Source organism: Acipenser ruthenus, chromosome 6 (assembly GCF_902713425.1).
Source record: "Acipenser ruthenus chromosome 6, fAciRut3.2 maternal haplotype, whole genome shotgun sequence".
Classification (NCBI taxonomy): domain Eukaryota; kingdom Metazoa; phylum Chordata; class Actinopteri; order Acipenseriformes; family Acipenseridae; genus Acipenser; species Acipenser ruthenus.
Window position 1 is genome coordinate 62,198,223 of NC_081194.1, and position 26,063 is coordinate 62,224,285.

A 26,063-nucleotide genomic window follows, 5' to 3' on the forward strand; every position below is an offset into this window, starting at 1 on the left:
ATATATTCAGGTTTATGTTTTTTTATATAATGTTTTTAAAATAAGTATCTAAGGAGCATTTTAAAATGAAGGTAACATGTATGTACATCAAGTTGTAAAAAGCACATCCATAATATACATTTTGTTTTTAAAGTTAATGTAGGATTGTCTAATTACTCTAGTTTATAGGGTAATCCGCTATAAAGGAAATGTGACAAAACATTTAAAAATGACTGGGCCTGAAGAGCAAGCAGGTAAAAAAATCGACACTCAATCTTGGCTCAAGCCTTGCATACACACTTAGTGTATTGCCAACTTGGAGAGCAGTCAAAACACAATTTTCAGATAACCATCGTGCTACATTATGTCCTACTATCAGCGTAATTTCATAGGATTTAAATAGTGTGTGTGTGTTGTGTGCCTCTTTCATGTGAATCTAAAAGCCTTGGCATTTACACACAGCATATTGTATGAGTTAGAAAATAATTTGAAAATAAATCTTTGTGGGTATTACAGCTTAAAGATGCTAGAAAGTGTTTCATTTGCGTTGATAAGCTGACAAATACTTTATTTTTAACTTACAAATTTTGTAACAAAATATTACATTAAAGCAAATACAACCAAAAAACAGAACAAACCAAAAAAAGCATTTTTTTAGAATAGAAACAGACACTTGAATGGAAGGGACATGTAACAATACTTTTTGTAAGAAATGTGAAAAATTGTTACACAAATTTCAAAATGCAAAAAAGACATCCCCTTATGTTTCTGGTATGCAGGCTGTACAGACTACCACTAATGTTATCACTTAGCACACATCGCTTTGCTGATTAGATCATAGACGCCATCAATGACAGTTCTTCAAACTTGCTCTTAAACATTTCTCCTTTTTGACAAAAGTGTTTAGTATTCTCTTACAATGACACATGCACAAGTAATGAAACAGACAAGCACAATACAATTACACATGAATTTAACATCTAAAGACTATGCTTTTTTAATGAAATACACCAATTAGACTTCAGAATATTAATCTGGGCTGGGTGGGGGAATTAAAGATTTGTTTTAGAAAGAAACACTTAGCCCGATGGCTGAAAGAAACAAATTCTCCACATAACTTCGTACTTTGACTGGCTACAAGCTAGGTCATTCATTAAATGTATGGTCTTCTGTAAGAGGCCTCCAAAAGTTAGCTTTATATTCATTTTTTTTTTTTTTTTAATTAAGGGAGTGCCCATCAGATTTCAAAAACAAAATAAAAAGGTTATAGAAACGTTCTCGTTCCCGAGTGCAATATTGGCCGAGAATCTCATCAACTATTCCAGTAAGTTTTTTTGAAACATTTACAGTTAAACTTCAGTTACAGTGCACTGTCCATCAGGCCTCCTAGATCTTACACTGCTGCTACCAGGCTCACCCCTAGGAGATGGTCTATCATGATGGAGCAGTCTTTGTCTAGTATGCAAAGCATATTGAGCCTGATCACCAGTCACTTCATCTACCTCCTCCTCTTCCTCTTCTACCTCACTGCTAGTTTCAGACTCTGACTCATCAACAGATGTGTTTGGAGCAGAAGATCCATGAGACAGAGCTACATCATCATCTACCTCCTCTCCCTCTCCTCTGTCGGTCACACTTTGATTACCGATCTGTAATTGGACAAAAGAGTTTTCCAAGCTGCTACTGGCATCAGGGGAAGGTGAAGGACTCGTCAGCTGGCCACCTAGAGAGGTTGGTGGTCTTGCAGAAGTGGCAACCAGAGTCGATGTAGCTGTAGCCCCCTGTACTGCTGTAGTATCTGCCCCATCTGCTGAATTTTCACGAGCCACTGTTACAGGGTTGGAGTCCGTGTCCAACCGAAGTCCGGCTACACCTTTCTTGGGAATATCTACAATGTCTCGTTTAATTTTCCTCCGCCGACCATGCTCGTTTCTTCTGTACTGAACCATGTTCTCCAGGTCTGCCACATACAGAAATCCTGCAATGAGCATTTCTGTAGTCTTTTTACCCTTTGAAAAAGCATCTTCCAGCTCTCTACTAGTGCGCTCATCATACTGCCACCAGCCATTCCTGCCTTCGTAGTACCATGCGTTCTCTCCATTGCCTCTGCCTGCTGCTTTCAGTTCCTCAGGGGACAGCAGCGTGGGCTTGTCAAGAAAGTCTTCTGGGATTTCTTGTCGACACAGGGCACACCGTTTGCTTTGCCACGAAGCTCCTTTCACACAAAGATAGCAGAAGATGTGTCTACAAGGCAGTCTGACGGGGTGAACACATGTTTGTAAGCATATGGCACATTCTGGGACTGTCAGAGAAGGCGTTGAGTTTGAACAGGCCTCATTTACCTTCCGATTAGCAGGAAGCATGTTTACTGTATGGTCGACTTCACCACAGCCAGCCATCCTACAGTTGCAGAATAAGAGAGAGACAAAAAAAATACTTAAACTCCAAAAACAGATAAAATACTAGCTATAAACAGCCATAGTAGTAACAGTATATCTTCTCGCTCACAATATATAATATGAAAAAGCTGACAATGTTGAATAGCTTGCAACAGGCAATAATGTGAAATGAAGAGAGTTTGTTATTAAAAACCCTCTCCTGATTATTAAATTGTGTTAAATGTCAGCATACATAAAAAAAATAATAATAATCTGTAAGTAACATGACATTTGACACTCTTCATCAAATAATTCTGCAATTTCAAACATACATGTGGGCTTGAAAGCCACTTTACCAATTCAAAAATATGTTGAGGAAAAGTATGCACTCCAAGCAAATAATTCCTAGCAGGTAGCAACAGTAGACTATGTGACAGAGGACCATAAAATTGTCACCTCACACATCTGGGTGTGTCAACTATGTGATCATCCTTTGTTCCCACAATGGCTTACATCTTCGGTAAGACATTACCAGGGTGCGAAATAACTGACGGCAATTGCCGAGTGTCCAAGCTGCTTGCCGCAATGCCTCTCAAATAAAAAAAACTGTATGGCAAAAGTTGCCTGTAAGCCCGTCCATCAATGCTGTCTGTGTCCCTCAGCACCAGCACATCTGATCTACAACCCATTCACAAACTTGCTCAGCATCAGCTGGCCCGTTCTGTCACAATTCAATTTAATTCTGTCTAATCTCATCCTGTGAGAAAATGACTCATTATCATAATGTATTATTGTTGCCATTCTTTTTAATGTGCACCTCCCAGCACTAAGCCACGAGAAAGATGTACTGTATCATTGGTTAATAACGGGCAAACAGATGGAGGGACGCTGTTAGACTGAGCTCAATATGACTGCGCGTCCAGGAATTTTCAATCACACGTGTTCACTGGCAGTGTCACTGATTTTTCCGTCTGTGAGCTACATACTATGGTAACTCAAAAATGTTTAAGGAGAAAGAAGAGCTGTCTAAAGCAGCAGTGAAGTGTTCTAGGATTTACCTAATGTTCAGGGATCGGTGCCACAAACAGGAAATCTATTTTTTTATTTTTAAATATCCTTCTGTTGACAAATTACATAGATAAAGGATTCTTTTTTTTCTTTTTTCTTTTTTTTTTTAAACAAACGATTTGCATAAAAGTGTACTGGTAAATTAAAGTCTATAATTTATTTACACTTATGTGCTCTCTGAAATAATATTGAAAAAAAGTCACAGGGATGCAAGGGCTAAATAAATGTCAGTGGCCATCTGGAGTGTTCTGTTTATTATGGATGTTTGCTTTTTACTGCAATCAGTAACTCCATCCACAGTAATTTCTGAATATTTCCATTTCAAATGGTGAAGCATTTAATGTACTTTTGTGGTACGGTAATTTTGTTTGGCATAATTATTTAGGTACCGCGGCTTTCTTGTCCGGTATCCTCAAAATACTTCCAAACGTGGCTTTGCCTCGTTCCTTTGTTTAGAAATGCCATTTTATTAAAAATATATAACAAACATCAAAAAAATCGCTTATTAACTTTCTTACCCCATGGACTTGATACCATACAACGCCTACTACAGGATGAAGACAGAGTGCACCAATGAAGTGCTAGATCGAACAAAACCCGCCCCTGTGTCAATCTTTCTGTTGAATAAATTAGAAAAGCTACTTGGAGGCAATTGTCAAACCGCTTTCTTTTTATAATATCTGCCCTTACTGTGGCACCACAGCAGTCAGAATACGTGACGGACTGCTGTATGTGATGATAAATTACTAAAATGAATACATACAAAAATATGCGTTTGGTGAAATGTCACGTGACCGGTTATACGACGTTTAACCACTTCTTTAGAGTTTATACGTTTCAAATTCTATTTCTTAACTTTCCCTTCACTGCATCGCTTATTTGTGTAGTTGTATCGCTAAGGCTTATATCTAAGCGTCTAGTCCAGGGGTGGCCAACCCTGGTCCTGGAGAGCCACAATCCAGCAGGTTTCACTGGTAACACTTAATCATCAGCTTCTGAAGAATGCAAGTTGTTGATCAATTTAGCAAGTTAATCTGTTCAATTAAATCAGGAGTGGTCGGCTCTGGTCCATGAGAGCTGCAGGGTGTTCAGGTTTTTGTTCCAAATTACCTCTACATTACTTAATTGAACACATTACTACTTAAATTGAAAAAAAATGACTGCTTAACTAGTCAATTAAATTGTTCTAAGAAATTGATGATTGATGGAAAAGTGACCTATATTTTATTTTTGTAACAATTAGTGTGTGAATCACTCATAAAACATTGATCTGTGTTTGTTTAAATAAAACTGTCATCACAAACATAATAGGTTCTCTGTAATTCTTTTTTGTTATATGAATGAGTATAAAATCGCCTTGGTGCCCTTGGGTTGGATTTATGTTTTGCCCCCTAGAACTGCCCCTGAATTTTCACGCCCAACGAAGGCAACATTGCCTTGCTCTTCAGGACCTTAACGTCATGCCCTGTGTTACTCACTGCAGAACGTAACACATCTGCAGGTTAATGACAATAGTATATATACTTACTGATTATATCTCTATCTGTCCATCTAGTGAAACTGATTATTGCGTTCACTTTCTGGTGTCAATAATGATATCACAATGCACTGATCAGACACCTACATCAATCGCCTTACTGTATTCTAATTAACGCAAAAATAACCTTGCCTGGTGCCAATTTTGTGTTACATGTAAAATAATACAGTAAAAAAAAAAAACCGAAAATGGATGTCATTGTCACCATGTTCTTAACAACAAATGCGCTATCCCGTCGAAAACATGTTCAAAATGCATCTTTCCTCAGTAACCAACGAAAGCTAAAAATAGAACACAACATATTACATTACCTGTGAAACTACAGTGGCTTTAGTTTCACGGGCTACTTAGCATCGGACAGTTTGTTACATCCAGGCGACAATGATTATACTGCTGCCCAGTAATAACTAAAATGATGGAGGCCAAATATATTTGAGAAATTCAATCAACAAACGGGTAACTTTGTCCTGGGTTACGAGGTACGAGGTTATTAAGAGGTTACTGTATTGAAAAAAAAAAAAAAAAGAAAGAAAAAAAACACTCTCGTTGCTGTCGTTGATTAAATGGTTGCAACTGCCCTTCGCAAAACAATAACAATAAACCTGTTGTCTAAAACGGATCCTATTCCAAAGTGCTTGCCTTCCTCGACTGCATCACTCCCCGCACAGACATTTTTACTTCTCTGAAACTGGCCTGCTTTTTTAATAAGACTTTCTGCATCGCACATAAAGTCTGTAATAAACTGAATGTAATTACCAAGCTAAATGGATTTATTAAATCACTCACCAGACCTCTTTTTCTGCTCCTTCACAAAAACAGCAACGACGGGAACTTTACGCATCGACCGCAGCGTCGTGACGCTAACTGCGTGTTCATATACGTCAGGGCGTTCTGAAATGTCAGCCTGTTTCTGTGGAAAAATGCCAATACGGTATCATGCTGATGTTTGGGAATCGAGAGTTGCTAAACAGTTACATGCCAAGGTCTGAATCAAAGGGAGAAATGCCTGGGCGATTTGTGATAGTCCTAAAACAGCCTTTTTAAATGGTGACACCAAAGTGCAAGTTTATATATATATATATATATATATATATATATATATATATATATATATATATATATATATATATATATATATATATATATATATATATATATATATATATATATAAGCCGTCTCGTTGACTTTCCAAAACCATTTTATTTTCTTAATCCATTTAGCTGGATTTAAATTTGAATAACATGGTATACTTTCTCTTTTATTACATTCTACACATAAATAATTTTATATATATATATATATATATATATATATATATATATATATATATATATATATATATATATATATATAAAAGCACAAAAATGTGGTCCCATGTGTCAGTCTCACATTAGTACTGTATATTTCATTAGCTGATATTCAGTGGAGTTATTGTAAACACAAGTAAAGTAATAACTAAAAGAATTATGACAATTTCACATAAGTTCAGGACCTCTGTCAGATGCTGTTTTAGAAGAATGTTCTGGAGCTGTGTGCTGTATATGGGCATATTGAATCAACCATGTACGATCCTGTTAAATCTTATTAGTATATCAAAAACTGTTAGGAAAAAAATGTTATTCTGTCTTTTCACTGACATATTCTGATTACTTTAGCCACAGTGGAGCATTGTAAATCCAGAGGAATTGCAAGCACTTCATGGTGAATTGGTATATTTTATAGCATCGAGCATCAAATTATGCTGAAACATTTGCCCTGTATGACAATAATGTGTAAAATGTTCTCATCCCTACAGCCTATTGTTAGGAACATATGCTACTCCTTCCCTGGAGTGTTCTTGAACTGTCCTGTACATGTACAGTATATGGGTATATGGAGCCTTCTTTTGCCCACATGTGGTACCTACAGTATATTGTACAGCTAGCTGTATTTAAGCAAGTGTAATAGCCAGACTGCACCACCTAGTCTAGACTATGCATATTCATAACCTGTTCTGATCCCTCTGAACCTGTGCCGTAGTGAGCATGTAGGATAGAGGAACCAATCAAAATGCTGAACTGTGGGAGAGGAACCGGGAACCAATTAAATGTTTGTGATTGAACAGGCTGGATTGCAGCCGCTGATGCTGTGAATTCAGAAGCCATTCTGTTGATAAGACCCATAACCGATGTGAAACGAAAACAACTGGTCAAAACTGATTTGTAAACAAGGATATGTTAATAAACATTTTTAAAAAATCACCATTATGTTGAAAAAGATATAGCAGGAATACACACAACAAAGCAAAAAGCTAGGGAAAGTAATGCATTGTTAAAAAAAAGAAAGAAAAAGTCACAGTCCTCTAGAATTTACTTCTAATTTTGAAACATTAAAATGTTACTTGTTATAAATGTCAAAAGTTTAAAAATTGTAAACACACAAAAGCTACATTCTCAAAGCTATTTGCTCCAAATAATTATGAATCAATTTATTTTTTCTTACAATCTCAAAAACAAAACAAGTTAATGTCTGTGTTGTATATTTCTGGTTTGATAACTTTATTCGGTGCATTTTTTCCTTTCTGAAAAAATTGTACTAATGATGATTTGGAGTAAAGCTTTGAGACTTTAGCCCAAAGAGTACTTTGAAAGGGGAATGACAGACACTTGTATCTTCTGATACTATCTGTTGTTCTTCGTATTCTTTCAGCGCAGACACAGCTGGAAGATACTGTAATTGTCTTATTCAAAGAAAATGGTGCAATCATGCTAATGATAGGCATAACAGTACCACCTGTTCAAACTTTGACCGCACATTGTAATCCATTTCAATTCTCTGAATAAAGCCTGTGAAGCTTAGTGCATGCCCCAGAGCAAATAGGGAGGAGAAACAGATTTTCTTCCATCCTGAACACCATAAATCAGAGATTATAAAAGAGTAGCGAAAAGCGAACACTTGACAAGCACAGGCATCCAATGCAATAAGGTTATATTATTTTGATTTTTCTTTTATACTTTACCATGCAATTACCATAGTATAGTACATTAAATTTCTATAATGGTGACCTTGGTGGCTTCCCCATTTTGTTTTACATTTTAAAGGTATTTTCTTTTATTTTTCTTGAAGCATTTCTACACTGTAAACTAAACCCTGCTGTACGTGGTGATTCTGTTTTAAAGATAATCTTAAAGGAGATATTACAGTACCTACAAATCTGATATGTTCACCTGGGGTTTATATCAACAAACTAAAGTCTGAAATATCTGAAAACATATATATTTTTAAATCATATGGGGGCACTGCATCTTAAATGTGAAAAACACAAGGATTTAAAATATGTTTTACATTTGTTTAAAAGGAAATGGTGGGCAAAATAAATTAGTCATTTGGGTTCTCTTTGGGGGAAAATAAAGTACTGTATGTCTATAAACCCGTTTATAATTAAAAATAGTCGCAGTATTACCCATTTTGACTAGGAAACTGAGGGAGGTTTGTGGCAAGGCTGGGTGGCTCCCATGAGTTACTCTGCTGTCGATTGCACTAACATGTCTTGCAAAGCAGAAGAAAATTCTGAATAAACACTTTAAAACACTCACTTTGCACTTAGCCCAGAACCTCTAGTTATGCCATGAAACAAATATGAGCCAATCCTGGCTATACAGAGTCCACTTTATGAGTACTGTAGAAAACCTCCTTAAATACAAACAGAAGACAGAAAAAGGCACACATATAGGAAACCTATAAATCCAATATAATTTTATTTGACATACAGGTGCTTTGATCTGTTTAGTGGCTTTTCATGTCACACGATTTAGCTCAAAGCCACAGGACCTAGATATACTAGCAGGAAACGAGCATATATGATATGGACATATCGTTTAGACGGAAAAGCATATGCTTAATACATTATCTTGAGAAATGCCATAAAAATGAATGATCATTAGACCTGTGTTGGATATATTTATTTATACCGTCATCCACAGATTTACCGATCAGCATGCAGTCACAGAATTTTTTTAATTTTTTTTTTTAATGTTTGTGTGTAAATAAAGTCTCAAAAGCACAGTTTTAATTTACTCAAGTTATAATTAGACATCTACAGCAAATCTAAATACTGTCACAACAGCTACATCCAAACCTTTCATGTGCTGTAGGACCTGGCCCTTAAAAAGCAATTTGACAATTATAATACCAATTTGAAAGAAAGGTTCTTTATGGAATGAACTCAACATTCTTAAAGTCTTATTAGTTGTAGCATTCTAAGTCTTTTAATAGGGTCTGTACTGGGCAAAGAATCAAGACAATTCTTGTTGATGCCCTCCACATTGCCACCAATTCCATAATGTCTTTTCCATGTGCATATACAGTATATATTTATATGTACAGGTAGCAGCATCTTGACCCTTAACAATCCATTGAGGCTGTTATTATACTGTGCTCCCAGCTGTAGAGATGCGTTGTTTGTTCTGTGCTTTTCGTCGCCTGTGTTCAGTCTTGTTTTTGTTCTCTGATTCCTCTCTGTTGTCAGTGTCCCTTTCTTCTTGCCTGCTCTCTCGGTTCTCCTCTTTGTTCTCTTTATTCGGCCTTCTCTTTCTCTCACCTCCCCCTTTCCTTTCTGGACAGAAAAGCAGAGATTAAAAGTTATTAACTTGATCATTGACATCATTCTTTTTTCAAAACCTTTGCAAATGTGTAAATGATTCACAAAGTAATTGTAGTGTCTTCCTAGTTTTATGCTTTTAAAATTACTTTTTTGTTCTCTGAAAATCTGCCTTTTTGCATTTGCACAAAATAGGTCGCAATGACAGAAGCCTAACATTATGGCATGACTGGTGCTTCCTTCAGGTGATTCCTTGAGGTAAGATGGTACAAGAAAATTAATTGCTTGCAGTGTAGTTGTACGATGTTAACTCTAAAGTAAGCTTTGTACAATGGGAGGCTTAACCCTTTGAACATCCTCTAACTTTAAACCTGATTTGCAGTTGGACAGAAATAATTTATCAGATTTGGAGTTGGGAATAAATAATGCATCTGATTTGTTCACTAAATGCATTAACTGCCTGTAACCACTAAGTGGTGCTCCTCAGTTATATATGCCACAATACTGGTGATATACAGTACAGTACATTATTATAAAATGCTGCCTTGACATTGTACCTGTATAATAATAATAATAATAATAATAGTAAAAACAATAGTAAAAAATACTACTACTACCACTACTACTACTACCACTACTACGACTACTACTACTGCTACTACTAATAGTAGTAATAATAATAATAATAATAATAATAATAATAATAATAATAATAATAATAATAATAATAATAATGTGGTATTCTTATCTAACATGGGAGGAGACTAAACAAAACCGTTTTTATTTTTTTTAATTTAACATAGATAGCGTTCAGTTATACACCCCTCAGTACTGTGCACTTTAAAAATGTTGTTGTTTGTAATAGTGCCCCATTTTCCCTTCACCAGGCTGCTGTCACCGAGTCTCACTGCCTAATTTACTCTGCATTGCTGTATTAGCTGAGTCAGTCAGTCTGCCACATAAACCTCAATAGGCTAAGAATTCTGACCAGGAACACTTCCATCATCTTACACGGATTAAAACATTCCAGAAATCCAAATGATGTGATGCTGTGGTGTATCACAGCTGTATGTTTAGTCTGCACTCTAGAAATAACAAGGGGGGGGGAGGGGGGGGGGTTACTGGTGAAAAGATACAACTGGAACTACCCTGGTAACTGCTTGAGTATACTCATAAAGTAACTTTTTTTGTTTATTTAAAACTCCCTACCCACAGAACTGTAAAAACGAAAGCTGAGGCCAGTTACACTAACAGGTTTAATGCAGCACGAAGAAGCATCAATTGAGAGCAGTATGAGCTCTGTGACCTGGGGACAGAATAGGGTAATAGGCTTTTAACAAGGCTAGGAGACGTTTTCCAAGGCAATCTACAGCACAAGCGCACACGATCCGTTGAAAAGAAGGCTTCTCATAGGGTAAATATCAGCCTACACAGATACACACGAAGCTCTCCTCAGATTCCTTAAGTTCGTTAGGGCAGGAAAAGTTAGTAATCAAAGCCATCATCATAGGTCCCACTGTGTTGAAATTGAGAAGTTTCCGAGGAAGAGCTATGATTGCAATGACTGGTTCTTGTTCTGAGTGGATATACATGGAACTTTAGTTATTTGTCTACTATTTAAGCCACAGAGGCTGTCTGCATAAATTCATATATAAAGTGTACCAGTAGTACATTACAGTATTAGATATACAGTATTTACACCACTTAAAAGTTATTTTCTATCTGAAAACATTCTAATATATACTCTTCGAATAAATCATTATAGCATTAGTATGGCAGTTTGCATAGTAAAAATAGACAGTTCCAAAGAACCTTAACCTTTACAGAAATCATTAAGACATTCAATAAAGTCACTTTCAAACAAAGTTCAAGGTCAACAGAAATCAGTAATGGGTATGCCCACCATTGGCATCGATGATGGCCTGACATCTCCTGCCCATGGATCGAATCAGAGCCTACCGGGGAATGGCAACCCACTCTTGCTCAAGTACCTTGAAAAGTCATTGTAACGTCTGTGGCTCGGGGTGACATCGTCGCACACGTCGATCAAGCTCGTCCCACAAATGGGGTTCAGATCTGGTGATCAAGACGGCCAAGGAAGCACTTGAACATTGTTCTGAATGAGGAAATCTGTGGTGGCCCGGGCTGTGTGCGGTCGTGCATTGTCATGCTGGAAAATGATGTTACGATGGTTGATAAATGGGATCACATGAGGCCGTATGATCTCATGACAATAGCGCTGAGCTGTCAGGTTGCCTTGAACATGAACAAGGTTGGTTCTGCCACTGTCTGAGATTGCCGCCCACACCATGACACTCCCACCACTAAATCTGTCAACCTGTCGCACACAGTTGTCTGCAAAATGTTCATGACGCCGCCTGTATACCCAGGTTCTTCCATGTGCATGTCGAAGCAGAAATCTGGATTCATCACTGAACAGCACGTTTCTCCATCTTTGTATGGGCCATACTCTGTGATTGACACCGCTGAAGTCGTAGTCGACGATGTTGCAACGTAAGAATCATGCCTCTAACTGTGCTTCTTGCTCGGATACCTGGCTCCCGTAGGTGGTTTCTGACAGTCTGGTCGGAAATTCAACGCATTCCTGGTACTGCAGATGTTGTAGAGGTTGCAGTGGTGAACCTGTCACGTAAATGATGTAGGCTTATAAATCTGTCCTGGGCTGCTGTCGTCACACATGGTCTACTGGATCTTGGGCGGTCAAGTGTTGTTCCACATTGCTGGTATCGGTGCCAAAGTCGTCCTATAGTGCTCTGGGAAACATTCAGAAGGCAAGTGTCCAATAGCATTATTCCGTTGAGACTCGGTAAGTCTAGGCATAACTTCAAATGTGTCTACAGCGAACACCCATAAGACATGCAAGCTGAGAACCCTCCACTTTTATAGCCACATCTAGGCATGTTGCACATGCAGTGAATGCACGTGAATATTGCAAGTCTTAAACAAATGGTTTTAATAGTCACGTGTTTTGGCGTATGTCATGCGTTTTTGAGACAATGTCAGCAAAATGTGTTTAAATAAAATATAATTCTTTTGATCAAGTTTTGTTGCAATTTTTAAGAGATTGAAGAAAAAATATCTGCTATGCGTTTCTTTTTTTGAAGGGTATAGTATATCTTCTACCATGCTCATCCATTACTTCAAAACGTGTCAGAATTCTAAGGTAAAACTATAAGAGACTAATTCAAGTAGACAAAGATTTCGACAAGCACCTTCCACTGTGTCCTCATTACTCTGAAGAAGGGGCTAGCTGAAACATTTGCCAGCTTGACCTAGTTTCCTATAGTTTTACCCTATTTTGTAATGCAACAGTAAACATTTTCTACAACACACACTATCAGTACTGCTTTTGTAGTGCAGTAATAACCTACTACTGTAAATGTGTTGTGTTAGCTTTACAGGAAAAGTTAGCATAGAAGAAAACATTTGTACAAGTTCCTTGGCTAAAAAGTAAATCAACTCCTGATTTTAAAATAGTTGTGTTTCTCCGGGAAATAAACAGCTGTCAACTGGCATTAATTAATATTAATTATAAAGATAGGTTGGCATGGGTGATCCAAGGGAAAGCAGCTGTGACCTTTCCAGTTCTGACCTGTTTATAGTCTGTATAAAAAAAAAGAGTTATGGGCTACTCTTGATAGTCAACAACAAAAAGATATTTGCAGAAATAGGAATAACGTGCCGAAACAAGAACGGAAAAGCACAAAAACTGCACAAGGCTCCAAACACAGGCAATTTGCCTTGCTTTCTGTATCTCACATGCGGAGGAGCACAATTAGGCTAATGACAAGGGGCAACATCCTGGGAGCAGACGTAGTGTCATCTCTGTGTTCTTCAGGAGCCATACAAAGATTAAAGGCTTTAGCCTGTCATGTCTGAGGAATGCTGTAACATTTTGAAGCCATTTAAAGCCTGCTTTCTTTTCAACTAAAGCCTTGGAGATAGGGCAGATAGAAAAATGACACTTTGGAGAACAAATTAGGAAATTTTGTATAAACATGCGAGTAAAGCAGCTGGAAGGAACACAAGGGTAAATATTTATCGCTTCCTTGCTCTTCGGGTTTCAGCCCTTTAGTACAGGATGTGAGGTACCCCCTCACCTTAGTTATCTATTCATTTACTGCTGTGTGTGGTTCAATGAAGTTCACCACAGTAGGTACAGCAAGAAGTTTGAAACCCTTTTGGGCACAGACAGTCTGAGAACATTTGTAAAGGCCTTCTTGTGGCTGCTGATTGTGATTACAATGCAGCACTTGGAAACCACTGATGGTATTAAACATTTCAGTATATAAACTTCCCCCTAATAACAACAAGAGAGAGGAAAAAATAACCCTTTGGCAAAAGAAACAACAAATAAACACAGGGATCTGTAGCAGAAACTTGTTTCAAATTATTGCAAGGCATGTTTCTTGGGGTCAGTCATTTGACCCTATAGCGTATGCTGAATATAAACACCCGAGGCCAGAGGACATAGTAATTAGTTTACAGTTCATTTTTAAAGCACAGCAGCCTGTTGGATAATCACACAGGGAAGGTCATTAACCAAGACTGGTGTCTTTAACACGCATTTGCAGCTGCAGCAGCACACACCACCATCAGAATGGCTCCAGCTTAAGCCTTCAAGTCATTTGAACCGTTCCTCTTCACAATGTTTTTCTTTTGCATACATGAGAGAAAGTGTAAGGCAAGAGGGTCGAAATTGCAGACATAAAACACCCTGTGGTAGTTCTTTACAAATCATTGCCTATTACTACATAACACAGAGTTAAACAGGGTGCACAGCTACACAATTGATTGACTTTTCCTTTACACCTTTGGGAAATAAGTTGGCAGAATTGTGCTGGTAGCTGTTTTTACTTCATCTGCTGTTTTCCAGAGCTGCTTAAAGAAATAATTATACATTTGTGATCGTGGGGCCATGGGATCGAGTTACATTGTCTCTGACTGAATATCATGCATTTTATCAGTGATGTTTGGCGTTTGGTGTTTTGGCTGCCTTTTTTCAAGAACCTTCTATTAGCAGTTGATAAATCACCAAAAAATAAAAACCAAAAGCTTGTTTATCAAAAAATGAATTGTAGAGTTTTACACTATTAACTTAATCACAGATAGAAATTCCATAAGATATAGCACTTGCAATGTAATTAAATGAGAATAGTTTAATGTCCTGTTTAGATCGGGTGTATAAATGCATTTGATTGTTGTTGTGCTATAGATAACTGCAATTGTGGTGAAACATTACTCTAAAACCAGTTAGCCATTTAAGTACATAGAAAATATGTAGGCGCTTTTCTGACTGTAAGTCTGTATGTCACACTTATTTTATTTTAGGTCATAATGATCTACTTTTTCATGATTATGATCGCTCTTATGTTGTATTTAATTCCATAGCGGGGGATGTATGCCTCTTACATTTACTTGTAATTGAGGTAACAATAATGCAAAGCTTTTTATGTTATAAATTGTCAAAAACTGCTATAAATTGTAAAAACATAAATTATCCTTTTTCATGAATATAAAAAAAGCAAACCCCATGCCAATTGGGTTGGATTAGCAGCACACACTTTTACATTGTTCCACAAACGTCATGTCCTAACGGCAGTTTCTGTCTGGTAGGAGAGTGCACCAGTTGGTAAACCTTTTTTAATTTCAGACGTCTGAGCAACAAAGCTCTCCATTATCCGTATTTTGTGCTTCTTTTAACATGTTATAATTATTACTGAGATCAACCTGTCAGAATAATATAAAGGTTCCTGCTGTAGGTCTAACTTCAGTGTCTCCAGGGCTTCCTCAAATTAAAAGGATTAACTGATGGCATTAGGTTGTACATTAGCCTGAGGCCTTAAACACATTGTTATTGTGCCATCTGAAACCTAGCTGTGTATGTGGCTGTTAACGGTAGTTGGAATGATTGGAATACTACTTTGTCTTGTGCTACTGTTAATATTTGTGATGTAAGTGAGGTTCCCTGGGTGATATAATTCACTTGTGGTTTGTTCAAAGCGTTCATACATGGGTTCACTTGGTGAAATACAATTTGCAGACAGCTAGAGACTGAACTGTATGTAGTTGAGCAAAGACCTGCCACAGAGGGAATTACCAGGGATTACAGCAGGGTTGGTACAGTATTATGACAAACTCGATGAGGGAATGTATGTCAATCAATATATGGAATGTGTTTTTCTGGGGGAGTGGGGTTTACTACTTCTTCTACATACAAATATTCCTGCAGTTTGATAAATTTTACATCCAGTTGTAATTATTTTGGCATTAATGACAAAAAAAAAAACTGTAACAGCTCTTACCTCCTTTGCGACATTGTCTCCTCTGCACAACACATTTCCTCTTCTCTTTTGTGGCTGGACAAGTGTCTCCGCTTGCAGAGGGGATGCGCAGTGTCTCTCGAGTCCTCGACTCCTCGCCTCTTTTGAAGCCACAGGTTTTCCCTCTCTTTGAGCAGGGACTCCATTGACTCCACTCACCCACCTCGCAGTGCACTGAGAAAGAGAAGAAGCAGAAATTAAAAGATGTATCCACATACAGAGGGGCCTCATAATCATAAGAAGAACATAAGAACATAAGAAAGTTTACAAACGAGAGGAGGCCATTCAGCCTATCTTGCTCGTTTGGTTGTTAGTAGCTTATTGATCCCAGAATCTCATCAAGCAGCTTCTTGAAGGATCCCAGGGTGTCAGCTTCAACAACATTACTGGGGAGTTGGTTCCAGACCCTCACAATTCTCTTTGTAAAAAAGTGCCTCCTATTTTGTGTTCTGAATGCCCCTTTATCTAATATCCGTTTGTGACCCCTGGTCCTTGTTTCTTTTTTCAGGTCAAAGAAGTTCCCTGGGCTGACATTGTCTATACCTTTTAGGATTTTGAATGTTTGAATCAGATCGCCGCGTAGTCTTCTAATCTAATCAAGTAGTCTTCTAATCTAAGACAAGTAGTCTTCTAATGATAATCAAGGAATTATCATACAGGGTTAATATAAAATCGAGAGTTTATCCAAATTTAGCATAAACCTAAGAGATAGGAGTGTATGATAAACGTTTGATGAAGAAAAAAGTTATTGTATTCACCATGTAGCGTGTGACAGACAGACAGACAGACAGAAGGATGGATAGACAGACATACGGACAGACACAATGAACGCATAAGGTCCCCCATTTTTGGAATGAGGACCCTAACAAGAAACACATAACTCCAAAATGATTGTAAGGAGCAGAAACATCAACATGCCACATTCAGTAAAGTAGATATAGATCTATGTATGTGGTATGAAACAAATAAATGAAACTAAAGTATACCCCATGTTAAATATGTTACTGTAGCAGGGCGACTGCCTGCACATGTGTATTTAGTGTTGGTATAATTTGTATGGGGAAATGGGTTTATTGTGTGTTGTTTTGAAGTTGATTTGTTTAATTACATTTATTGTTTACAGACGGGCGCTCGATTTGAGACTTGCTGCCTGCTATGCTTGGTTGAGGGGAAGGGCAGCAAGTGATTGGCTGTGCTGGTCCTCAATCAGCAGGTGGGCGGGTCTTTACCAAGTGTCCGTCAGTTTAAAAACATCCGCGGGAGATGGCTCCGGGCGACTACAACGCCATGCCAGAGGGGAGCGGCGTATACTCGGGAGGAGAGGGTCTGTTCTGCAGGAACGACAGCTACGCAACCCTGAGACTGCAAGCGGTGCTTATGAAGGCAATGCCCAGCCAAGGCCGTATGAAGCAGCAGGAGTCGTTGTATGAATACCGGCTCATGAGTAGGTTAGTTAGGGGATTGTGATCCCATGTGATGTATAGCGAGGGTTACGTAGTGTAGCCAGTTCCTGGAGCGGGACGCCTCGTTTTAAGGCTAGCGCTCGCCCTCTGGGGAACTTTTTATTTGTAGTTTTTGTACTGTGTTTTATTTTGCCTTTTGTACAGCTTGTTGTATGTGTCCTCTGTGCGTTTCCATGGCTGGTAACGTCACATGACCATCTTTATTTATTTACTTTCAGTTTTGCATTAATAAATCCTGCGCGCCTGTGTCGGCGTTTCAACTCCACCCCCAGTTGTCTCTCTGTACTTTGTAAACAGCGGCTATCCACGCACGTGACGTGAGACCCTGTCACAGTTACATAAGCCTTTTTTAAACTTTGTTTTCAGTAAGAATTGTAAAGATTGCACAAGCAGTGTTGCTATTGTTTATATTATTATCAGAAGCAATACTTACATTTTATATTTTTGTTATAAACTGCTTTTTTCTTCTTTTTTTAAATATGTAACTTCAGTCCATTTTAAGAATACTCACCAATAGCTGTACACTCCATGTGCTGTCCGATGGGCTCAAACCCATCAGGACAAACATCCAGACACTTCCCCATATGTAAATAAAATCCAGCTTTACATTTTGTACAGAAGTTTCTGTTGAAGCAGGCGTCACAGTCTGCTTTACACTCTGGAACACAAGGGAGGAACATACAGTTCAGAAAAATGGAATGGTGTGGTGCAGCTGTACAATAAGGGAAAGCTACAACTTCTCAATGACATTGCTTTGGTATTATATACATCCTGGTACTCCACTGTAGTGCCATATAAGTTCCAGTCTGCTGTGGTGGTATGGCTGGCTATTCTGTGGTCTAATAACGGTTCTGCAAGATGTTCTCAGGGTAATTAACCGGTATTATGGTGATGGTACTATCAGAATTATATTTTGCAACTTTTCTGCAAGGTTATGTGCCATGATTCAAATGAATAACATTTGCATTAAAGTATTTGCTATTTTAAAATTAAAAACACTGTTAATATTAATTAAATTGATTTTGCTACCATTACAAGTGATAGCAAGTAGATCATTAATAATGATGGTTTTACTATGTGTTACGCAAGACAGTGTTACTGCTGCCATTCTTATTTGGTTTTATTTTGATGTCTGCTGCTGATGCAGCACCTCTTACCCCAGCTCCTGAAAGTGAAGCTCTGTACAGTTTTACAGATGAGAAACATTTATCATTATATTTATTATCCCAATCTTGAGATGTACTCTTTTTTTCACATCCTTGATTGGGAAAAAAATAAATTGTTCTATGCTAATTGTAGTCAATCTAATTGTACCCCCAAAACACACACATACATGAAATGGCAACCACACAATAAAGATGCTTACACTGAAAATGGAACTGGTACTATTTTCACAGTGTTATACTGGCTTCACCCTTTCCCAACGAGGGTACCTTCATACAGTTTACCATGCTTTGCCATATATTATTACTTTTCCACAGAATAGTTCTCTCAGCTGCTTTTTCTCTAGACATCTATTTGTCTAGATTTCGATAATCATACACTTTCCACTTTCATTATACTTCTACAGATGTTCCATGCGTTTCCATGGTTATACTATGCATTTACCATAGTTTACCAGTGCTTGCCACGTTTTTATTATTTACCTATGTTCATGCTTTCACTATCTTTCGCATATTTCAAAAAGCTTAATTCTACAAAATACACACATCCCTATGATTCAGTGTGACCATTATGTCTTCTAGAATTATTTTGTCTATATTTCTAGTTCTATTTAGCATGACCACACTCCCATTCTCTGTTTACTGTATGGAAGAAATCTATTCTGAAACTGAATTTTCTCCAAAATGCTCCAAAATACATTCACCTGCTGCATATACTGAACACTACACTCCGGATAACCGCCATTCTTTATTCTTCTCTTTTCTAGTCCTTTATATGGGTTATTTAATGCTGTTGTTGAGGCATCCTGTGGCTGTTAATTTTGTGTTTGTTACTCAATGGCATTCACTATACTCAATACCCACTTTCACGCCGAGCAACACTTACTTGTGCATTTGTTAATGTCTGGTGATCTGGTCCCGTAGTAACCACTCGGGCAGGAGGATAGGCACACCCCGGTCTGCCTCATCCTGTCCCTCTCCAAGAAGAAAAAGAGCCTTGGTTTACATGACAAGCATCCATTGTAATCGGAACATGTCGCACATCCCCCTTGACAACCATGACTAACTCCAGGATGTACTGAAAAAAAATTCAAAATAAACCAACAACAACAGTTAAAGATCATATCTTGCTGTTATCTTTATTTATTGTGATGCACAGAGTTTGTGTATTGCAGAAGTGTTTTATTTGTCATGCTGCTGCCAAAGGGAAGATTTGAAAGACAAGATGTTGCACCTCAGTGCACTTTCCTGAGTAAACATTGTAGTTGCCCTACATTGTAGGTGTTGTGAAGAGTTTGTACATCCGTATGCAGCTTTTGATCATTTTGATTCATGTTCTATTACTTTACATTTCTGATGGCCTAGCCAATTATTCTTGTTACTCCAGCAATCATATATTGAATTTAACTCATGTATCGTTGAAATTACCACGGTTTAGAAACATTGCCTAAGGTCAAATACACATTACTTGTTCGAGAATTTTTCCCATTGTGGAATCAATCTTGTTTTTTTTTTTGGTTTTCTTTTACATGGCAGTGCATTTCGATACAGCTTAGCCTGATGAATAAATCTTCTTAAAAGCAAACAGACAAATGGGGTTTGTGCCCAAAGAGATTATGGATAACGAAACAACCACAAAGAAACCCATTTCCTTAACTCACAAGTCTAAATAGGCTCTACCTAAATACCATCAACTAATCTAGTTAAAACCATGCTGTGAAACACTGGTATGGTGAATTCCATTGTTTTTTTTTTTGTTTTTTTTTTAAGTTGTACAACTTCGAACAGCTGTTTCTCAGACTACGACCAGAGCAAAACAACAAATCAAACAGACTTCCAAGAATCTCACACCACACATCAGGCAAGAAAAACTGTATTTATAAAGTATGCAGGCAACTGTTTCAGCTATTAATTAATTATTTTTTTTATTATTATTATTCTCAAATGCATTAAACACTCAATTTAGGGGCCTATATTCTCAAAGCTATTTACTCGACATTGTCATTAATAGTGCTTTTTTTTCAGAAATGAAAAAACTCACACAATAAAGGTACCAAACCAGAAATAATTGACTTTAATGTTGGGGCCTGTAAATAGTCTTAAGAATGTTTTTTAAATTACATTTTAGAACTGTTTTTTTTCCTTTACAAAAAAGGTGTGACTTGGAGTACATAGCTTTCTTTGAAAATCTAGCCCAAAGGGTTTGTATTCAATTGATCTAAACAGTGACATTCCACTATCACTGAACACGTAAAAATGTGTTCAACGTTTGTTCAAAGCTGAAATCCTGGAAAGGAATCTGCAGTCAATGCACACAATAAACTGAATTCTTGTCCAAAATTCCTTTTGTTGGACCCAAAACTTGCCATTTATGAACTTTTTCATTTCTGGCACCCATGATTTGTAACACATCATTTTTAAACTGTTTGACATATCTGAAAATAGGACATACAAAAATCTTACAACTGCAGTCCAAATGCCTTTGTGTGCGCCTGCCAAAGCTTTTAACTCAGAAACTTGGACTTGAAGAATACAGACTGTTATTGGTGGAGAAGAACTGCTGTTGCATAAGTACCTCGAGGTTTGCGGTACAAAGGTTTATGTTTATTCAAACCCAAAATTAAAAACATACAAGTACTTGAGTCTCCGTGTACATTTTTACAAACAAAGGCCATCATTTTGTTCATTGAGACAGATAAAACACGCAAGTCTTTAAAAGGTTCATGAAAGTTTATAAGGAAAAATGCTATTTAATCAGGATGTGTGCTATACAACAAGAATCCCAAACCTAATTCATCTGAAGGTGACTGACCAAAGTAACTACTGTGTAATCATAGCTTTTGGCACACTGCATCTAAACACTGTATTTTTCTTATAATAAAACCCACACAAAATTATTATTATTTTTTTTTTTTAAGAAGCAAACCTGATATATGTTTGCTTTTGTGACTGGGGCCCTTGTGTTTGCTTCTGCTGGTCATTTGGGGCTTGGGGCACATATATTATTAATCACGTTATCATTTGTAATGTCTTTGCAAGCAATAAACATTTCAAAACATTGTACAAACACAAGAAATACCAGAATATGAGAGTCTGCAACTGCTGCATTCTTCAAGTCTTCAATATTTCTCCTATCCCAGAACTCTTCAAACCCTGCTATGTACTGTCTTATTTTAAAGCTTTGTGTGCCATGTGGTCAATGTGTGGGTGAGGAAGCCCATACTCCTATGAGGTTAAAGGTTAAAACCATTATGTAATTAGTAAAATACCAGTATTTTACTTGAGGTCCCTTTTTATATGCACAAAGAGCTCTTGTGATAGTGTGTTACCATGAACTTAAATAGATTTAGTACATCTTTTGGTAGTAATTTCCAGCTGTATGTTGCTTAGATCATGACCACCAAAAATAGAACAAATGTGATATTTTTTTTAATTGCAAACACACATTTCACAATGTGTGTTTTAGGATTATGCATGGAAAAGTGGCATTACAATCAAACAAAATGTTAAAAAAAAGAAAGCACATAAAGAAAAGAAGGTGGCACTAGATTTAAGTGGTTAAAAGACACAGAACAAAATCTTGTTAATGTCTTAGCTTATTCATTCTGTCAGAAGCAGCTCGTACTTTGTTTTTAATAAAATTCTTTATTCTGTGATGGGGTACCCTTGGTCTAGAAGTAGCAAGACAAATTAATTTCCTTCCCTAATGGAAATATGCTTACTGTCCATAATTAGCAAGGATGCCATATCTGTTTGTAGTTCATTTAAGTGAAGATGTTGAGCTGTTTCCACACATTGTCTTTTGTGTGTTTCAGACTGTATCCCAAAGCAAGTGTTATTGTAGCAACATATTGTTGGTCTTTCTCCTACTTAACTAGAAGCTTACTGAAATGAAAAGAGGTACATATCGGTTTACACTATCTGTTATTATGTGGTTTTGAAGCATACAATGTTCTTTGCGCCTGCCTAACAGGATGGTGGGAATATTTCTATGTAGTGGCAAGATACCAATTGTTTTTTTTTTCCCTTAAAAAAATACTTATTTTAAAACAATTAGGCAGCAATTGGACAGAGCACTGATCATACCCACTGTATCTCGTTACTGTAAATAAGGTTCCTCCTATTTGCTTTATTACATTTATGAGTAAAAGTTGTGGGACAGGTGTGCACATATTTATTTCGGTTTTAATAAAAGTAAAACAAATATATAATAATACAAAAGTTAATATATAAAATGACACAAATTAGTATGTTAATCTAAGGACCCCATACAGTATGTGCACCTAATTCTAGAAACATAGTTGTGCATACAGTACAACTTGCCAAACCTATCTGGCCCATTGTTAATGGGGACTGGTCTTCTTTCTCTCTTGATACTACACTGCAAGCCATTGCTTAAGAATTAAACATCCTATGCAACAGATTTAAAACAAAACAAAAAAAACTGTTTGTAAACTTTGTACTTAGTAATGTTTATTTTAGAAACAAATTTGTTTCTAATCTCAAACAATTAAAAAAAAGAATAATATGTGTTGTGTTTTAATGCTTAAAAGCATGTCTTATATACCGACTTATTTGAGCTGATTTCTAAATGATGAAACTGATTATTTAACCAATAATTGGCATGGTGGTGTTATGTACAGTTACTACTCTTGAAGGTCCTTCTACTTCCATTCTCAGTTTGAGATTTCACCACCAGTTTGAGACAGTAGGTGTCGCACTGGACAAAGCGATCCCAACAAACACTGCTAAATGGCAAGAAGAACACAGCAAAGATTCAGGACTTTGCTTCATTAAAAGATGTTGAATGAATAGACGAACTATCGAGTTTATGACTGCATTAAAACCAGCTGAAGGTAATAGATACACAGGTTGACGATTGATCTAAAGAGCCCGAGGAAATGGTACAGATAATAGATAATATATTAGCTATTCAGCATGTTGAAACGGTAAATACGGTTAATTTTCAGAAAAGAAAGCAATTTTTTAAAAAAATGCAACAAATACATTATTTTCCTTTGTATATTTAATTGTCATTACAATACTGGAATTCCAGCAAACATACATTTCTGGACATTATTTGATAATTTGAGACAATTAAGTAAAATAATAGTTGCATTCAGTAGACATTCCTTTCACATGCTAAACTTTTTTGTTTTCTATTTCTAGTTTTCCTTGCCCTAGTAAAAACAAGAATCCATTATAAAGCAGATAATCAATGTACATAATATAACCTATTCATAAATCATTAAGTAGCATTGTTCCAAAATTGGTTGCAAACCAATAAGAAATAAACCAATCAAAAGTTCAGTTTCTTTACTAAAGAACACTTTTTTTTCATTCAATTGACAAATTATTTAGCAAACCTGAATCGGTAAGCACACCTTATAATAAAGTCGTGTGTGAACGATGACCGCAAAATAAATATTTTTCAATATTATATAGTGTTTTAATTTCATGCAATCGTGAACTTAAAGATCAGACACAATCGACTAAATGAATCGTCTGTATTATATTAATTAATGCAATGATTGACTAAGCATTTACCACCGTCTTTTGTATTTGGTATTGTATTATTAGAACACGTTTATTAAACATAATTGAAAAGATGCGCATTTTATTGGTATCACTGAAATATAAGTTTATACAGAAGCTAGGACGACAGTAGCCTATACATAGTTTGAAAACTGGTCATCTTTTTTTCTTTTTTTCCATCATTTTTTTTGTTGCCAAGTCATTCATTACGCTTTACCTTGGACTATTCCCTTGAATTATAGGAGGTCCTTCAGGACTCACTCGTTCATTAGCAGCCATTAAATCCGTTATATTTATAAAGAGTACAATAAGCTAAGGATATTAGAACAAATAAGCGCTGTTTTTTTTTCACCATCAAAATGTATACATCAAATAATAATACATAAATAAAACAATAAATTAAACATATGGGAAACCATCTTACTCACATCGAGTTATTACTTCAGTGATAATCAAGCAATTGCAATACCGGTAATTTAATACAGTAACTTTCCTTTAACCGCCAACTTTAAAATGTGAGCTTTATAAGACTATAACTTTATGATTATGAACTAATCCTCCCACCCATTGCACTGTAAAATAAATGTGTTTTAGTGCCAAAAAAGATGCCAACTGCATAACCTGCTCCTTTAACATCCTTCCATTAAAAAAATAAATAAATAAATAAATAAATAAATAAATAAATAAATAATGTTTTACATGGAAGATAATGATTAAAACTAAAATATGATTTATGTTACTAATTAAAGGGAAATGAGGTCTGGTATTTATGAATTTGCAGGTTGGCTACTTACATTTTCTATGTCGCCTGATTCTGGAGGCTTGCTGGGTGTCAATGTATTCCATAGAGTGTAAAAAGATTAAAACCAAAGATATCAGTTGTAATTGCATAGTAACCTTGATTTGTTTCTTCTTTAAATCAATGTCCTCAACAACAAGAACAACAATAGATAATATGTGTATTTATTTATCCAAGAATTGAGCAAAACTCAAGTGCGCAAGGCTTTTACAATTCTGACAGAAATGTTGTTAAACAGGGCCCCACGATAAACGGGCCATTTCGCAGGTAACATCTTGAAGTCAGCAAAAGTTTGAATATCCACATAGGTAGACTTTTCAAAGAAAAATTTTTTTTATCAGGCTACCCTTTAAGAGACAAAAACCTCTTCTTCCATTAAAATGCGCGCTTGTATGAGTCCTGGTAAAAAATAAAAATAAAAAAAAATAAAGGTTATAGTGTCATCCACAGTGGCAAAGCTAATTCACAAAAAAATAAGATCTAAATTAGTAAAGACTTCTCGTTGTTAATAAGACATGAACGAAACGTGTCTTCATTTGCTACGTTGATACCCTGGTGTACCTATGTTACTTGGTTTGGTTTACCATCAACGCTTCTTGTGTCGGTCAGGTTTAAAAGAAGATGCACATCACCGAAGCATCATTGACATCATTTCAGAAAAAAAAGCTTCTCGATTTTTAATTTTTTAGCAGCTTGGTCTCTATGTTGTTGATAGCTCCTGTTTTATTTTATTTTATCTACTTTCAAATCCTCATTTGGATACTTGACTGACTCATTCGACCTCCTCTGCACACTAGCTTCATGACTTCAACTCCTCCGCTGGTCTCCAAAGTTTATTTGGAGGGCGAGTCTATCACGTCAGAGGAGAGCATTCTACACCCTCTGACTGATACCCTTGTGTTCATTTTACAACTTTTTTTTCTTTTTACAGCAACACTGGTTCAGGTGTTTCTAGTCTTTTTTTTTTATAGACTTGCATTTTTCTGCCATCGTATTGTGGCCTAAATGTATTTTGTCAATATTGTGGAACTTTTATATTTATTTATTGCATTTGTTTTTTTGTTAAACATACAATAAACCACATTGTTAACATTGTTATTTTTATATTTTCAAACACAACATAGTTTACGCCTTGGGGGGATATGATCTTTGGACAATCAGAGAATGAAACAAAACACATGCCAAGTGCTGTTTATTTTCTGCGATTTTTAATGTTT

The 26,063-nt window shown here is 36.5% G+C and overlaps 2 protein-coding genes across 3 annotated transcripts; both read right to left on the reverse strand.

Moving 5' to 3' along the window:
• Positions 1-530: 530 nt before the first annotated feature.
• LOC117410495 (E3 ubiquitin-protein ligase RNF146-B-like) lies at positions 531-5,852 on the reverse strand. Of its 2 annotated transcripts, none has more exons than XM_034017083.3 (2): positions 5,754-5,852; positions 531-2,379 (listed from the first exon to the last, which is right to left on the reverse strand). In XM_034017083.3, exons 1-2 carry the CDS (start codon positions 5,801-5,803, stop codon positions 1,329-1,331), a joined length of 1,101 nt encoding a protein of 366 aa, XP_033872974.1. In that variant the 5' UTR covers positions 5,804-5,852; the 3' UTR covers positions 531-1,328. The 2 variants fall into 2 exon arrangements, with proteins under 2 accessions (XP_033872974.1, XP_033872975.1); XM_034017084.3 differs by having other exon boundaries at positions 5,749-5,852.
• A 2,777-nt stretch (positions 5,853-8,629) lies between these two features.
• On the reverse strand, positions 8,630-25,662 carry LOC117410496 (R-spondin-3-like). The gene is made up of 5 exons (XM_034017085.3): positions 24,842-25,662; positions 19,399-19,590; positions 17,861-18,007; positions 15,869-16,060; positions 8,630-9,557 (listed from the first exon to the last, which is right to left on the reverse strand). Exons 1-5 carry the CDS (start codon positions 24,936-24,938, stop codon positions 9,370-9,372), a joined length of 816 nt encoding a protein of 271 aa, XP_033872976.3. The 5' UTR covers positions 24,939-25,662; the 3' UTR covers positions 8,630-9,369.
• Positions 25,663-26,063: the final 401 nt, after the last annotated feature.

Excerpts from the sequence above, each read along its gene's own strand:
- LOC117410496 (XM_034017085.3), bottom strand. The coding sequence starts at position 24,938 with ATGCAATTACAACTGATATCTTTGGTTTTAATCTTTTTACACTCTATG. Across the intron at positions 16,061-17,860 it reads CATGGAGTGTACAGCTATTG|TGCACTGCGAGGTGGGTGAG; the intron begins GTGAGTATTCTT and ends TCTCTTTCTCAG. Across the intron at positions 9,558-15,868 it reads GAGACAATGTCGCAAAGGAG|AAAGGAAAGGGGGAGGTGAG; the intron begins GTAAGAGCTGTT and ends TTTTCTGTCCAG.
- LOC117410495 (XM_034017083.3), bottom strand. The coding sequence starts at position 5,803 with ATGCGTAAAGTTCCCGTCGTTGCTGTTTTTGTGAAGGAGCAGAAAAAG. Across the intron at positions 2,380-5,753 it reads GTGAAGGAGCAGAAAAAGAG|GATGGCTGGCTGTGGTGAAG; the intron begins GTCTGGTGAGTG and ends CTGCAACTGTAG.